At 38.9% G+C, this 17,853-nt stretch overlaps 1 protein-coding gene across 3 annotated transcripts in view; it reads right to left on the bottom strand.

Moving 5' to 3' along the window:
* Positions 1 to 13,172, bottom strand: part of plekhh3 (pleckstrin homology, MyTH4 and FERM domain containing H3) — a 41,200-nt gene extending 28,028 nt beyond the window's left edge. Inside the window, exons 1-2 of one of the 3 annotated variants that reach the window (XM_039687030.2) lie at positions 12,743 to 13,171; positions 2,090 to 2,145 (exon numbers count right to left, since the gene is read on the bottom strand). In XM_039687030.2, the coding sequence (XP_039542964.2) occupies positions 2,090 to 2,145; positions 12,743 to 12,877 (191 nt within the window). In that variant the 5' untranslated portion in view covers positions 12,878 to 13,171. Of the gene's footprint in view, positions 1 to 2,089; positions 2,146 to 12,742 lie in introns of those variants that run through there. The other 2 variants (XM_089128650.1, XM_089128651.1) reach the window with 2 other exon arrangements.
* Positions 13,173 to 17,853: the final 4,681 nt, after the last annotated feature.

Genomic DNA, 17,853 nt, shown 5'->3' with positions numbered 1-17,853 from the left:
CTGATAAAAGAAATGGAGGGATGGAGAAAAGGTAGAAAAGAAGGGAAACATTTTTATGCTCCCCTCCATAAACGTCCACTGAATCAAGGGGATTTTTGGGTGTGTGTGTGTAAAACTTTTACTGCCAACTCCAAATGACTTAGAGTAACAGACATCAATAGATTGATTAATCAATGGTTAACTTAACACAATAATGCTAAAAGCTAATATATCCCAGTTACCCATTGTACTCACACATACACACTGTCTAAGTTTAAATAAATCATTGGTTCATCACTGTTATAACTGCTCTGCTATGTGCCCACTGTTATAGCTGACACAAAGAACTCAGTAGGTGCTTCACTCCTTATTTACAATTTTATTTAATTAAAGTTTGTTTAACAATCTCTATAACACACTATTCTCTATAGTGCATTTATGTGGCGTATTGAACTGTGGTCAATAGATGATTGATTTGAATCCAATTAAAATGCATTGCTGCTTATTTAGTAACCAAGTAAGCTATGCCCTTGCTGGAAGGCTTGCACACACATTTTACCACATTTATATTCAGTACGTTTGTATACTGCCATGTTTGAAGGCTCATTTGGAAAAATAATTCATAAAACGAAAATACACATTTTTTTTAATTCATTCTAAAAGGCATTCTTTCAGAGTTATTATCAATAATTACATATTTATATATTTCGGTTAGTCTCTGGTAATTATAATTAGCTTTATAAAAACAGTCCATGATATGCTACCATTTACACAGCAAATTAAATGTGTGTGTGTGTGTGTGTGATAGAGAGAGAGAGAGAGAGAGAGAGAGAGAGAGAGAGAGAGAGAGAGAGAGAGAGAGAGAGAGAGAGAGAATATGCACAACAAGCAAAAAGAATTATATAAATTTTAGTCAAAAACAAAAACACAGATTTCAATAGAGAAACCATGAAAGTCCAGGCACTCATCTTTTGAAGCGTGGGAAACACATTAGCACCAAGCTGTGACCTGTCAGGTTGACCCTTTAAATGGACTGACAGTACAGAACAGCTGGCCAAGAGAAGAAAGACCTGAAACCTACAGCCAAACATGAACAAAATGTTCTTTTGTTGAGATTTAGAAAAGGCAGGGAGAGGAAATAAACCAAGAGACAGATACAAAGACAATACATTCTTTCAGATATGGTGGAGGACAGTATGATGGAGTGAGTTGTTCTGACCTCTGCTAAAAATAATACGGTTTACTCAAGAATACTGCCAAGACATCCAGAAATCCAAAATATTCCACATCCAGCCAGCTGAGCGAGACAGAAAGATGCACTCAGGATGGCAGGACGTGCATGTCTAATTTGTGATGAGACTGAGTGACCTCTACACGCGATATAAAAAAATAAATAAATAAAAACTGAGTCACCGTCTGGCTGAAGGTTTCAAGCTAATCTCAAACACACACAATCTTGATAATACAATAAAATAACTGCTCATTTGTAGTGATTAAATGCACTGTAAAACATTTTCTGTGTGTTTGATTCTTTGCACTGACACACCCAAAATCTATGACACAGTCAGGCTGGCCCACATACCATTATCTTATAAGTGGCTGTATAACCAGCTGTGTATAATAAAGAAAAAAATGCTTTTCTTTTCAACCTTCTCTTCAAACAAAACCACTGATAATAATAAGAGATGTTTCTCGAGCAGCAAATCAGCATATTAGAATGATTTCTGAAGGATCATGTGACACTGAAGACCGGAGCAATGATCCTGGAAATTCAGCTTTGACGTAACAGGAATAAATTACTTTAAAATAAATTTAAGAAATATTTATTTTAAATTCTAATAATATTTCACAATATACTGTTTTGCTTTATTTTATTAAAATATATTATGCTTTTATATCAAAATACCATGGTATTACAATCTGATTTCACTGTCACAATGGCTTTTGGTGAGGGTATGTATGTGCCGTATGGACTGAAAAATCTATTTGTATTCACATCTCTCTCAGTCCAGATAAGTGAAAGAGATGCAAGACAGACACATGTGCGTGCACACACACACACACACACACACACACACTCCTATTAAACATCATTAATGTCTGAACTCACCAGGGTGTGCCGTTGGCTGTGCGAGTGGGCTGAGACAGAGTGACCTCTAGTTGCCCCTGTAAAGGAGAAAGGACAGAACACATGGGCATCTGGCAGGTATTGATCTCACACTTCCTTTCCAGTTAACTCTGCTACATATTCTTAATCTAGAAGAATGTGCGTGCGGTACATAGAGAACATTCAGTCTCTTTCACTTCCTCTGTTTCGATATGTTCAACAAACATCATATGGTTTGATTTGCTGCTTCAGTTTTGGTTTGCCATGATATGTTTAGTATTATACCAAAATATTAATTGTTGTCCAAAGCCATTCAAAAAGGTGCTAAAAAGAGCCGCGGACTCAAAATATGTTGACGCCTACGCAGATGACTGACAGCATGGTAGGCTAGGGCTCGACGGGACGTCCGGATTCTTTTGTGCATTCCTCAGGTCTGGCTTCCCCTTCTCAATCTCAAAGCTCATATTAAAGAGAGGAAGACAGAACCAGAAAAGAGCTCTGGACTGCAGCAGAGGTCCAGGAAAGGTCAACCTGAATGACCTGGAAACACTTTGATGTGGCTCACAGCAAACTAAGCAAAAGAAAAATGTAACAATTGGTCACATTGGCAGTCAGCTGGCTGTATGGTGTTTCATCAGTCTGAAATTGAATCATGAATTAATGATATATTTAGTCATGTAATTTGTTTGGTAATTGTCTAACAATTGTTTAAATGCCTAGTCTAGTGCTGTGAGACATAAGGTCATTTCCTGGACTCAAACTCTCCCTTGGTTGGAGAAAACCTCCAAGGCTCTGCGGATATAAAGCCAAGTGGTGCCAAACTGACCACACTTCCTCTTTGCTACATGATATACTGTATTGTAACGCTCTGAATCTACCACACATACACACACAATTACCTAGCAATCTAAATTTGGACTTCCCATTGACCTCTATTGTCCTTAAATGAAGCTAACAATGCTAGCATCACTATAACTACACACACTTAGGCATTTTAACAAACCCTTAGGTACACTAGCATATGATATTTCAAACTATGCAGCTTTCCGAGGAGACGTATGCTATTTCCATTCCAAGTTGACTTACAACTTTCAACTGGTAAAATTACCATCAGAAGACTCAGAGCACACTATAGCAACTGCAAAGACACGTACTGAAACTACTCAAAACACTCTAGTGACTGCACAACAACGCACTAAATACACACTCACAACACCCTAGCAACTACATACAAAACATGCTACAAAAACAATGTAGAGTTAAAATCTAGTTACTTTCTGTGACCAATTCCTGAACCCTGACATAAATAAAAGGCAAAGTCGCCATGAAATGAAAACCAGCGACCAAACGAAATGATAAGCGGTTTGCATAAATGAAATGAAATGAAAAATCACTTTAACTATTATCTAAAAGTATGTTATTGATCTTATTGTGAACAATTCGTTTATTGTTTTTTATTTACGTTTGACCTCTTCAACAAAAGTTTATAACTGGATCGTCCAGTAAAATGAATGATGTGCAGATGTTCATCCATTCATTCATACCAGTAAAATGTAACATTGTTCGTTTCTTTGCAAACCCTTTTGCGTTTGAGCTTTTCCGATTTGGCTTACATTCTTTAGTAATATAGTCACTAGGTCATGAGTACGCGCACACACACACATACCTCTTTGAACAAGTGCACTTAGAAACAGCACCTCTTCTGTAGTAATTGGCAGTGGATTCAAACACACACACGCACACGCACACAACTGCTGCAGGCAGATCATAACATTCAAAACGAGGGCCGTACTCAGAACTGACAAAGACACAGAGTGCTTTTGTGCTCAATCCGTCTACACGAAATACCAACCCAGTTCTGCTCCACCCAGCCCCTCTGGACCAACTCTGTCCCGCAGCCAGCCCTCAGACCCTTCACACCCAGCGGACAGTAAATACACACTGCCCTTCCCTGCAAACGGATCTGATGTCAGCTTTAGTTTCCTCTCTGTGCTACTTGACATGCATGTAAACCTGAATAAAGGGAGAGTTCACCCCTAAAATGAAAAATCTTTTATGATTTAGTCACCCTCGTGTTCTTCCAAAACTGTACGACTTACTTTCTTCTGTGGAACACAGAGAAGATTTTTTTAAAGAAAGACTGACTTTCATTGTATTGACAAAAAACTTTTTTATTCATACGTCATACAGTTTTGGAGCGACGTGAGGATGAATAATTTTTGGGTGAACTATCCCTTTACTGGCATATGAGAGGAAGGGACGAAGAGAAAAATACATAGAGGGAAACATTTCCTACTTTGAACTATGTTGCCTCTGTCAACACTATTAACCTAAAACACACACAGAGCAAAGCCTCCGATACCTTCTGGGAGGTGATGGCTACAAATAAACATGTTCAAAAGTGTCCTGAAGGATTAGTTTGCTCCTACCATTTTTGCCAGCAATTTTCTTGTGAATGGTGCTGTAGTCAATAACAGCAGTGTTTCACCATACAGGCAAGCGAGCAGCCCGCAATTTGCAATAAATACTGTTTATGAGCGGATTCTAGTTAAAAGTTGATTTCCAGGAAAATTACAAGGAGACGCATTTATACAACCTTGTATTTCTACCCACTGAGATGACCATCTGACCCGTCAACCACCCACTGGCAGCCCCTGGCTGCGGTGCCACGCTCGGCTGGGCTGCGGGTTCCCGTTAACGGCTGGTATGCTTTGGCTCTGATTCTGCCCTTTGGTCCAGTGACTCGGTGGGGTTTATCAAAATCGATCCTGGCTGTAAACTGACTCAGTCTGAAACTCCACATCAGCTGTAACTCTAGCTCCCCCTCACCTTGACCTCTTTCACAGACACGCACCTCTGTCTGAATGTGTGTGTGAGAGAGAGAGAGAGCGTATGTCTAAGTCTGTGCCACACTGCAGTATCATGTTTCTGGGCTTTGGCATAGCCTCGGAGGAACGTTCCGTGCCGGACCGGGGGCTCCTGAGGGTCAGGAGGCTAAACAGCCAAAACATCACGATCTTTTCTTACACAAACACTTTCAAAGAAACGCCAAATATTTCAATGAAAAGCAAATACAATTTTTTTTCTATTTCAGGTTTAAATTAGTTTCTTATACTCACCGAGGCGCATTTATTGGAAAAAAAGTACTGTAAAAAAAAAAAACTTAAAGGGATCAGCGGCAAGATGCTTCACAATTAGCATGCCACAATTTACAACTATGCTGCTAAGTTTAGTACACACATGCATTCACAATGATGGCCTAGTAAGATGGACGGCTGAGGTATCTGCCAGTGCCAGTGGAAATAAAAGAGCAGGAGGATGGAGGTGAGAAAGAAGGTAAAAGTGACCAAAAGGGGGTGTGTATAATGAGACTTGCTTAATGTTTAATCAGGGTGCAGAGGCACCATAAATGTTGGACAGGCTCAGCATGCAAGATAGAGAGCTGTCATTAAACCTCTCTTTTTCTTACACACACACACTTTCTCTTCCTCTGAGTGGTGCATGCTTTTTCTTTTAACCCGTAGTGCTTAGGCACAAAGGCACAGACCAGAATTAAAATCCAGATGAATTTCAAAAATCGGCTCTCTGGTTCATGCAACAAAAACCTAATAGAATGTTTCCATTAGCTTTTGGATTATTGCAGAAAAAAGCTCTATGAGCATTTGGTTCAATCTTCACAAATGAACACAACATTGATGAATGGACTGCATTTTTTTATAGCGCTTTCATAGACCTAATGACCAGCAAAGCGCTTTACATTTTCCTCACATTCACCCATCCATACACTGACGGCGGTGTCAGAACCGAGATTTGAACCACCAACCTTTCAGTTTGTAGACAACCCACTGAACCACTGAGCTACTGCCGCCCTTGATGAATTGATGAAATTGATGAATTTTGAAGCCTAAATATAATCACTAGATGTAAATAGCTATAGGCAATAAAAAGACCATGGTCAAATTACTTCAGCGTCACAATCACTAAGCTCTTTCAGTCTTTATATATAAAAAAAAAAAAACATTTTCCCTGCGAGTTTGAAAGAGCGCAATTATAAACACAATGAGATTAGGTTTCCAGTTCGGTGATGACATTTAATGTCCCTGATAACCTATTTAGCCACTTGTTATCAACCGCCCTTTTCAAGACAAAAAAAAAAGCATTTTTAAAAATCACTAGGGTGTGGTATTATATGCCATAGAATAAAAAGTGAAAATATATTGTGTTCAAAACCACAGACTCCATTTCAGGCATTTAACCAATAACCAGTTCAAAAATCCATAGACTTCGGGACGATGGAACCTGAAGTGCTAAAAATAATAACTGGTTACTGGGTTTTGGCCAACAAAAATGTCATCCCTGGCCTGCAGCACTCTATATCCTAGTGGCAAGTGGGGCTTGATCTGCGTTAAAGTCAGTAAGGAAAGCAGAGAAAGGTATGGCGTGTGAGCACTTGCAAGAGCATTCTGGGATGAGGAGCGGGATGAATCATCCGGGAAGGAGATGCAGTGATGGGTTTGTTCCGTGGCTCACTTCCTTTCCTGTGTCCCAAGAGACAGGGTTGAGTAAGGGGGCGGAAATGCCACTGCCCTGCCAACCATTGGCCTCTAAAGCATGTGTGGCTGTGTGCGTTTTTTTTTTTTTTGTTTTTTTTTTGATTCTACCCTATATGGACTTTTAGGGACAGGCAGGACTAGCCAAACAAAACTAAATATTAATTCAAATTAAATATTAATTATTAATATTAATAAAATATGGGTTTGTTATGTGAAACGCCACCAACTTTTTATATTGAATTTCAAGGCATCAGTCAAACACGTTTTTGTCTAAGTTAATACACTGTAAAAAAATATTGTTGGTTTAACTTAAAAAAAAAAATGAAGTAACCTGGCTGCCTTAAAAATTTAAGTTCATTGAAATGGAAAAATTGAGTTAATACAATGAAGGTGATTGATTTAATCATCAGAAACTAATTATGTTATCTGAACTACATAAATTATTTAAGTTGATTTGACAAAAGAAATAATGATGTGATTACAAATCATGAAAATATTTTTACAGTGTATGTGTTGCTGGCAAACTTTAAGACTAAAAAGTCAAAACATAAGGGGAAAACAAATGTAGCATTATGGAAAATCAGTTTATTTTGCCCATATTTGCCCAACAAAGAACACAACAAAACATTAAACCTCAACTTCAACCCGCATAGCACAAGATTTTGGCTCGTTGAAGAGGGTGTGGGGGAAATACCATCTCAAAGCTCTGTGGTTCTACAGTTATACATTAACAGCACCAGGTCTGTGCCAGAAACTCCTGCCAGTTTGTGTTCTTTCCCAGGATGCCCTGCTTCTCACCTCAACAGCTGCAGTGGGCGGGTGTCCTCGTGTCATAACATCTTCAAAACTAAAAAATAAAAAGGTTTTGCAAGAGAAACACAGAAGAGTAAAGCAAGGGTAGTTTGTCACTCTAAAATAGGAAAGAGGGGGAAGCACAGAGCATGCAGGACAAACAGAGGCGCTCTTTCAGTTCGCCCGCTGTCTGTTTGGCCAGCTTGATTAGGGGACGGCTGCTGACGTCAGAGTCTCACACATGGAGGAGCAGATCCCTGAACCAGCACTACATCTCCAACAGACTAAAATGGCCTTAGATGTATCTTAATGTTATCCCCAAACCTGCTTTCTTCAGTGGAAGAACGTCATTGTGGAACAGACTTTCATTGTATGGAGAAAAAACATTTCTCAAAATTTGTTTCACTAAAGAAAGTCAGTCATTTGACGTTTTTGTTGTCGTTTTTGGTTAAACTAATACCCTTTAATTTAGGATAATAAGTTATGAGCCAAAGTATTATTAACTTTACATTCTGTAGGATGAAATGTAGGGTTTGTTTCAGCATAAATATAGTACAGAAGTACATTTGAGTTAAAGGTGGATCTGTCGAGATTATACATTCAGCTGCGGTCTCCTGTGGCACAAAAAAAAGGACCGTTAACAGTCACTGCAGAGAGGAAGTATCCAAACACACACGTCTGTGGGGTCTGACCACCTGCTTGAGCGTGTGGCCTACAGAGGGTTGTGTGCAATGGAGGAGGTCTTTGTGTAAACACGTCATTGGATGTTTCCGGAGCTTTCCTAGACGACAGCCAAACCAATCCTATCCGAACCATCCATGTCTTCCAAGCATGCAATTCCTCTTTGGCAATAATAGTTGACAGTAAAAGCCCAACTTCCTGGCTTCCTTCCCAAAGTACCTGGTTTTAAGTCTGACTGGGGGGGAGGGTATTGGAACATGGTAGCTAGCTAATCTAAAGGTGTGGTCACATTAGTGAAATTTAGTGGGCAAAGAAGTCCATTGTGTATTGTCAGTAGTATAGAGATGTATGAAACACAGCTTACAAGGAGGTCACTTTCAAACCAAGCTGCTTTCTGTTGGTCAACGTGGAGAATTCGCATGACCAACTTGAACTCTAGGCAAAATCTGCATGGGGAAATTCCCATTTGTGTGGATTCTTATTGAAATGACTGAATTTCTCACACGGAAATTTGCCCAACAACATAAAAGCCAGTCATGGGCTGGTAGGCCATTTTGGACTCTCCACTTTTTTGGAAATAGGCTCATTTTACAACTCCCCCAGAGTTAAACAGTTGGGTTTTACCATTTTCGAATCCATCCAGCTGATTTACTGATATTTAGAAGAATGTCAGTAACCAGACAGTTTCTGGTCTCATTGACTTCCATAGTATACAGTATATTTTTTCTGTGGTAACTGATTTTCTTCTAAATATCAGAAAATCAGCTGGATGGATTCGAAAACGGTAAAACCCCACTGTTTAACTCTGGGGGAGTTGTAAAATGAGCCTATTTCCCAAAAAAGTGGAGTACCACATGGTGGTCAAGCAGCTAATGTCTAGCTTGAACAAGTTTAGTAATCAGATTAGTCCAGTTCTAAACCAGCTACCATGTGGCAAAACACAGTTAGTTTAGCTTGATTTTCCAACATGTTAGAAAGTCCATGTTAGAATCCGTTTTGTTAGTCCAAACCCCCAACGGGCAGGGTGCTAATTATAAAGATCAGAAAAATAGATGCCATCCTCCAAGATCTGAGCAGGAACCATACCAGTTTCTCCTAGGAAGGAAGGACAACTGAAGGTTGTTACTCAGTCTATTGATCCTGCCTGGCATGAAGAGGAAGCCAGGCCTTGCAGATGCACTCTAGATATCAATATCTTTCAGCAATAATCAATAACAGCACTGTGGCAACAATGAAAATAGCAAGAGTGAATTGTGGTGGTGCAAAAGCAAGAAAAGGCTGATAAATCAAAATAAAAGTTCAGGCTCTGTGCTCTTAAAGGGGTGGTTGATTATGATTTCACTTTTCTAACTTTAGTTAGTGTATAATGTTGCTGTTTGAGCATAAACAACATCTGCAAAGTTACAACGCTCAAAGTTCAAAGCAAAGGGAGATATTTACTTTTAAAGAAATCATTTAAGGACAACAACTAAATGGCTGGTAGGAACTACACAAGCTTCCTCATGGGTTAGTGACATCACTAAGCCTAAAATGTACATAAACCCCGCAACAGTCCATGATGAGAAGAAAAGAGCTGTTGTAGTCAAGCACATTTGTGAGTCAGCTCAAACTGTACAATCTGTTTTTCACATGCAATAGAAAGTCAGTATGTGTGCATCTCACAACAGTTCCTATACGAGTGATTTATAGATTATCCTGACAGACTATGCTGATTGAAGATAGTTAACTCCACATCATCAGGAACATAAATTCATCAACTAACCATTCAGAGACACCCTGTTGCATTCTACGTGTTGTCACTTCTTAGTCTCTCCATCTTTGTCTGACTCCGGTTTAAACATGAAAGGCAAAACAGTTTCTGACATTTAGCATGTGTCTGCATGACGTAATTGGAGCTGTTAACACACACACACACACACTCTTGAAGCTCCGCCCACTGTGTCGGGAGCTGCAGCTCATTTGCATTTAAAGGGCCAGACACAAAATGGTGCTTTTTTACTAACCATCAAAAAGTGACAACTTTAACATGCTATATAAAAATATCTCTGGGGTATTTTGAGCTAAAACTTCCCATACGCACTCTGAGGACATCAGAGATTTATTTATCTTGTGAAAAGGGCATTATACCACCCCTTTAAATAATGACTCAGCAAATGGTATTACAATAGCCATTCAAACAGTTAAAGCTGATTATCAAGTCTTAAAAGCTGATTCATTACTTTATATGTGATACCCAAAGATATGGCTGCCACTCAGTTGACTACGTAACATTATCTAATGTTTTACATCACACAACGGAGTCTGGCTGTGTTCAATGGATCAAATTCATCAAATTTAATCATGCAATCAAATTCAAAATGAGTTGAGTCAAAAAATCCAGTAATCACCCAATCAGATGTCCAAATTTGGTCTTTATCTTATCTCCCATTACACTTTAAAACGTTTTTTGTTTCCTTTGGCCATGCCTTTTCTCTTTTTTCCCCTTTGGCCATGTCTTTTCTATAGACACCAAGGACTGCCATTAAAAAATAGGTGCATGATGACCCAGGGGAAAAGGGGGGATGCACTGACCTATTAACCTCCTATACTCTACCCCCATTACCCTGACACATGCACACACACACACACGCAGAAATCTTTCACAGAGCAATAAATGGGTTAATGGCATAAGACTTCACTAAGGGAATATGAAGATTATTGATTTTAGGGTGATTAGTCCATAGAGGATGGATGGAGTGGGGATAAAAGGAGTAGGGAGAGATAAGAGGTCAGTCCATAAGAGATTGGTGCAAATGGTCCCTTAGGCTGTTTCTAATTGATTGGCCCACTGTATTGTGTGTAACATGGTTTTCACAATATGGGCCTGATTAGAAATGTAAAATGTTAGTCTCATAAAGTGTGTGTATGTCCAGACATGTCAAGAGATCTCTTCATATTGCCTAGTGGAGGACTGATATTAACTGTACATACAGTACACTTGAGGTAAGTCAGCATTACATGTGGGTGTTGGGTCATAATGCAGCGTGGAATACTGCCGATTGTAGCCAATTATCCATCCCAAGTGCAAAGGGTTTAATAGAAATATTTCTGCTTTAATTCCTAACATCAGCTCAAAACAGCTTTTGTGTGAGTGTAAAAAAGTCTCCCTGGCTGTCGAAAAACTAATTTAGTGTACAAGCGGGGATCAATACCAGAGATTTTACTGACAGAGGAGCCATTATTAAATATTTGATCATGCGGATGTGTTCAGTTGCACAGAGGCGTAAAATAGATGGGGAACTGGAGTGCTGGCTCAGCTGAATGCCCTTCACTGTTCATTATATTTCACAGGAACCCTTCATCTCTGTTCTTCACAATGATTTGTGCCTTCTTAACACACATGGGCTAATCATGAAACACCTCAACAAGCTCTTGTGTGCGAGAACAGTGAAAATAATACATCGGAAGTACAGTTGCCCTACAGACAAAGATCAGCTACATATTTTGTATCATTCATTTTCTTAATGTAATCGGGTTGCTAGGATTAAAAAGCCCTCAAAACCTCAAAATGAAAGTCACACAAATGATATATGGGAAGCATTGGTATCTTGCTAGATAAAACTTGAGCGCTTCACGTTAATTCTCAAAATATGACCGGTAAAACTAGTTTTGCAAGAATAGCCTAGGTGTTTGTCACACTCCATTTCCACCACTTACAAATGAGAAATGAATGAATATGAAATGAATTCGGTCAGTGCTGCTTCAAAAATATTTCAACATTTTGTCTATATAATAAAAAATTCTCACATATATGAATCCATATTAAAAAATCCATGATCTTTCCAGCATTATACGCATGTAGGCCTAGATAATGTTTGTGAATGGCTGATTATGGCAATAAATAAGGATAATAATCATTTTAATGTTAACAGTACTTTTTTCCCCTAACATCCTTTCCAATTTCACTATTCATTCAATTTTAGCACTTTTTCTTTAGATACTGGCACTTATGCAAATTTGACTGACAAGCCATTCCATTAACCATTGGCACTTATTCATTTCATAAGCACTTATTTATTTTACTACAAGTCATTAGTTTTACTAGTACTTATTAAAAAGACACTATTACGTTACATATTTACGTTACATGATATGATTACAAAAGGCAATTGTGACTAGCGAGACAAGAAATATAACTAGTGACAGTCATTTAGATACTATAGGGTCTCAGAAATCGTTAGACTACAAGTGTCTAGTAAATAAGTAGTCCAGTAGTAAAGAAGGACTAAATACTAGCTATTGTTAGAGTTTCCATACCTAACAAAGTAGCCAAGTAAAAAGTTATTAGTAAACTGGAATGGATACAATCAGCAACTAGCAATATAGGCTAGATGAAAGTTGTGAATTGAGATCTGAACAGCACATCCATCCACATAAAAACAGAAATAACTTAATTTATTTCGAAAAAAAAAAGAAAGTTACTTGTGGTAATGACTAGTGGAAAAGTATTAAATTGGCTACTAGACAATTTGAAAATGATACACTTTTTGGGGAAAAAAACAAAAACAACAATACAGTCAGATATTTGTTTTGATGTCTAGATAGTCAGCTTACTAGGTTTTGTGACACAGCTTTAGTTTTGTCTACATACCCGTCCCGTATGTGCGTGTTCGTCCTGATTGCGTAACTCGAAAGACTCTTCCTCCTCTTTCTCTCCATGATCCCGAGCCAGCAAACTGAAGCCTTGTCTGCAGCACACAAGCCACCAAAGTCCCTGCAAAGGCATTCAAATCACAGCGTGTCGCCCAGTCTCTATCCGTAAATGTCCAGTGATGTCCACCGTCCCTGTGCTGTCGTGCAGATGGGCCCGATGGAGCACGTCTAGTCACATGAAACGGGCTGATACAAGATAGTAAACTCCTGTACTTCGGCTGGGACAACACAGAAATGCCGCGTTTTATCAAACGGGATATATCCAAATACTTGTCCAACTTCAGAAAAAGACTGATAAAAGACTTTGATGCCACGGGTAAGTTCAAAAGGAGGGTAGATAACACATCGCGTCTAATCGGCTTCTATCGCGTCTCTGATTCTGCGGGACATGAGCATGCAGACTCTTTCAGCAGCGTGAGTGAAGGGGCGGGGCGAGTCACCCCATGCGTTCGCAATCGCAAGATGATTGGCTCATCATCCACACGCCCAGAAAACCCCCCGCCCCCTAAGTCTGCTCGTTGGCATTTCAGGAAATGGAAGCATTCCAATGACGGGATCAGAAATATTTAACTCTCATTGTAAAGCAAGCAACACATCTGTCATATCTACCCTCAAATTTAGACAATACACAAGGAAATTGTACCTTTTTACTAACTTCACTCTGTGCTCGGGTTACCTTGTAATTATGAAAGGGTTATTTTCTAGGTTTTAACCCAATCTGTCCTTATCCAAACTATGATGTAATCACAGAAGGGTTATCAACTTTGAATGGCAAAGTGAAATACGGCTTCTGTTATTTGGATAGTGCTGTGCTGGGACGCTGCATTAACAAGTAAGTGTGAAGTTCTGGGTAAAGGGGTGAATGAGCACTCTGTGTTTTGTGTGTATGTGTGTGTTGGGGGGGGTAATGTAGTCTTCTGAAACGCATTATGTGCCTGAATGAAAAGCAGATGGACTCCTTTATTCCAGGAAACTCCTGTCACAAGAGGCTCTGAAGAGAGGGAGACAGACAGAGAAAGAAGGGCACTAGAAAGACTTTTTTGTGAGACTTCCCAGAGGCCTGATGAGCCCCCTTCCCCTTTATTGTCTGTTTTCCTATTTTTCCTGTCAATCATTACATTTTTATGGCTTGCAGAGTAAATGATGTGGCCAGCAAACAAACGTCACTAATTTTCATTTTCTTCCAGGAAATAACTGGTCAGATACCATTACTCAAATTAATCAATCTGAAAACTGAATTCAAATAGCTGACATATTATAAATAAAATAATATAACAGACATGGCTTTATGTAATATTTCATTGTGATTGGTCATAAGCAGAATTCTGTGGCCAAATGACAGGATTAGTTATGATTAATTTGCATGGTTTAAAATAAAAGTGTCATGATGTTAAAGTTTGAGTTGTGTATTGGTTCATAAAAAGGTTCCTTAGCCTGCTAAACTACACTGATTTGCTTGTCTCTTCGCTGATTTAAAGGACAACTCAGGCGCAAAATGAACCTTTGGTCTAATTACACATTGGTACATAGTCAACCGTTCTCTGAGATTTGTTTTCATGATAATCGAATGTAAAGAGTTTTATCTCTAAAAACTGTTTAGCTTACAATGCTAGTATATGGGGCATATACAGGCAGGAGCCATCTTTGCAAAACAGTCTCGAGCAGTCGAACCACGAACACCGTTCGTGGTTCGACTGCTCGAGACTGTTTTGCAAAGATGGCTCCTGCCTGTTTTCGCGAAGTGGACTGTGTTTATAAAATATCTTCTTATTAAACGGTCTGTACACTTGCAACGTTCTCAATGCTTCGGTTTGCATGCAGGGACCCCGATTATGCTACCGTGATAGTGTTGGGCTATTTTGAGCCTTGTTGGTGGTATTAACTAGCGATTCGTATTTTCATTTCTCTATACAATAAGCTAAACAGTTTTTTGAGATAACTCTTTACATTCGATAATCTTGAAAACAAATCTCAGAGTGAGAACGGTTGACTATGTACCAATGTGTAATTGGACCAAAGGTTTATTTTGTGCCGGAGTTCTCCTTTAAGGTGGTCTCCCAGTGGGCGGTATCCCAGCCTAACACTTAAAGGTGAGCAAAACCCCTCTAAAACCAGCAAACTATATCAGCCATTGGTCAAACAAATAGATAGTCCCGCCCCAAATTCATAGTGGTTGTACCATTGTTGCGGTGTGTTGATTTTGAATTAGGGATGCACGATGTATATCAGCCACCATATCAGTATCGGCCGATATATGTCAATTCTTAATTTTATCGTTATCGACCCGATAAGAAAATTTGGCTGAAATATTAAAGCCGATAAATAATGCATTATTTCCTTCAGCTGAGATGCTTCAGATGTGCACTGTTCGCCATGATGCTTTTGAATCGCTTGAATATGATTGGAATAGCTTCAAAAAAAGGAAAATACACTCAACTGCAACAAGTGCAGTCATATAGACTGTCATAGGCTACATAAAATTGTAATGAGAACATTATAATCATGTGCTTGGGACATGGCTTTTAATGGTGAGAGTTTTGTTTTTGTAATCAGACTCTCAAAAATGATATAAAACTTTGGATTTTAATTCATCGGCCAATATATCGGTTATCGGCTTTCAAAGAATTATCGGTTATCGGTATTGGCCAATATGCTCATATCGGTGCAACCGTAATTGGAAATGCTCAAAAAAACTATTGGGAAAATCAACCTAAACTACTTTTCAAATATACTCTTCTGCTCACCCAGGCTGCATTTATTTCTTTAAAAAAATACAGTAAAAATAGTAATGCTATGAAATATTATTACAATTGAAAATATCTGTTTTAATGTATTTTAAAATGTACTTTATTCCTGTGATACAAAGCTGAATTTTCAGCATCATTACTCCAGTCTTCAGTGTCACATGATCCTTAAGAAATCTTTATAATATGCTGATTTGCTGCTCATTTATTATTATTATCCATTTATATCCATAAAAATCCCTACTTCGAAACTTTAAAACCGTCAAGCATGAATGGCTTACATAGTTGTATTAACATTGATGTTTTAAATTCTTTAATTTATTCATAAAAATCCAGTTGGCAAACTTTTTGAAATCAGATCATTTCCTCAATGTGCTCATAACTTGTACTGTACCAATTGTGTCTTAAAGCTATAATTTTTCCATCACACACATTGTCCGTCTTTCCACTCTATTCTTTCTTTCCCTGAAGTCTCACACAGAACCCGGCTCACTCACTCACTCACTCACTCATCTGCACCCATAAATCACACTTTCAAAAAGCACACCAAACAAACTTTTGCTCGAGCACAAGCACGCCGATGACACATGATATTTTTCAGGGCCCCTCTGTGCTCCCTTCGCTCTCACTCTCTCTCTCTCTATGCCTTCATTTCCTCTCGTTTGCTCGGCTCTGCTCTCTGCTGACTCTCTCCACACATTCATCACTCCACAAGCTGGCCCTGGTGTTTGTCTTTAAGTCTGCCTGTGGCTTTACCAAACACTCACACACACACACACACACACTCACGCAGGGGTATAGCAAGCTGTCCAGTGAAACCCCCCTTCTTGGCATCTCTCTCTTTCAGTCTCTCCCTCGTCCTTTCTATCTAACAGATCACGTATCATTTTCCTCACAGCTTATAATTCTGCTTTTCTCTCTTCTCATCTTCCTAGTCATGCCGCGTCAGACCTGCCTCCCACCTGACCTGCTCCTGGAACAGATGGTTTATTTTTAGAGCGCTCTCTCTCTTTCTCCCTCTGTTTCACTCTCTCTGCCCACGCAGAAGAAAAAAGGAGTCTTGTGTCTATATATATGGCTTGTGAGAGAGTGAGTTTTTTTCAAGAAAAAACAGTCTGTCATTATCACACCCATCTTTTGTCTCTGAAGACAAGGGAGTGAGAGGAATTTAACCACACTGATGCTTTCAGTTTTCTGTCTCATTTTCACAAAACAAACCCTAAATCTTCTTTTTGGGGCCCTTCTTTCGGGTTTTTGGTTTTTTGGATGCCACAGTCCACAGGAGTGTAACTTTTTTGAATGAAATTACATATAATGCTAATTTCCCCCGAAGTAGTAAAAATAATCACCATCAATTGTACAAGCAAACATTTTGTGCATGACCACTTAGACTCAAATCAAATCAAGGTCAAAGTTTGTTAAGATTTATATCTATAACAAAAAGTCACCCGGTTTTTAATCTTTCAAATAAAGAAAACTATTTGTGTATGTCAAACAAGCTTGTAAGAGTTCTAAATTATATGAAAATGTAACATGTAACAGATGCTTTACAATGTACAGATGAGTCAAGAAACGTGTGCAGAAAAAACGTTAATAAAAATAACAGGCATGGATTTATGTAGGATTTTCATTGTGATTGGTCATAAGCAGAATTCTGTGGCCAAATGACAGCATTATTTATGTTTAATTTTCATGATTTAAACTAAAAGCGTGATGATGATGTTGTGCTAACTTATAGTTTGGGAATGTGAGTCATGGTCTTTTGCCTGCGCTTCACTTTTTTCCTCTCCCTTCATGCCTTGCATTCAGGTCCCAACTTGGTGTGATTGACATTTCCTGTCTGCGAGGTCGTTTAAGGCCTTAAGGTGTTGATGCAGCTTGAGAAATGGGATAGAGTCAAGCCCTGAGTCAGCCTGATATTAGACAGACACCGCACTCATAATATTCATCCTAAAAAGCTCTTCCACCTTGAACTGCTTGTTCATGAATACACTTTTTCTCTTGTTTTGTATTCTCCTGACTTGTTTCTGTCTTTGTTTATTCATCCTAATGGCTTGTCTGAAATGTGTCTGAATAGCTCAGAAGCTGTAGATGTCAGAGGTCATCTCAGGCCTTGTAAATCTATGTCTAGGACACTGCAAATGACCACCACACAAACATTTACTATGCGTCATGGTAGATGTGCTTGGAAGATAAAAATGCCTTTACTATGAAGTTCTGTTTTTGGCACATGGGCTTTAAACACAGTATCTGTGTTTGGTTTCTTTCTTAAAGGTTATCACTGAGAAGGTCTGCTCACATAAAT

Source organism: Pimephales promelas, chromosome 3 (assembly GCF_988280905.1).
Source record: "Pimephales promelas chromosome 3, fPimPro1.hap1.1, whole genome shotgun sequence".
Taxonomy (NCBI): Eukaryota; Metazoa; Chordata; class Actinopteri; order Cypriniformes; family Leuciscidae; genus Pimephales; species Pimephales promelas.
This window is presented reverse-complemented; position numbering and strand designations above follow the sequence as displayed.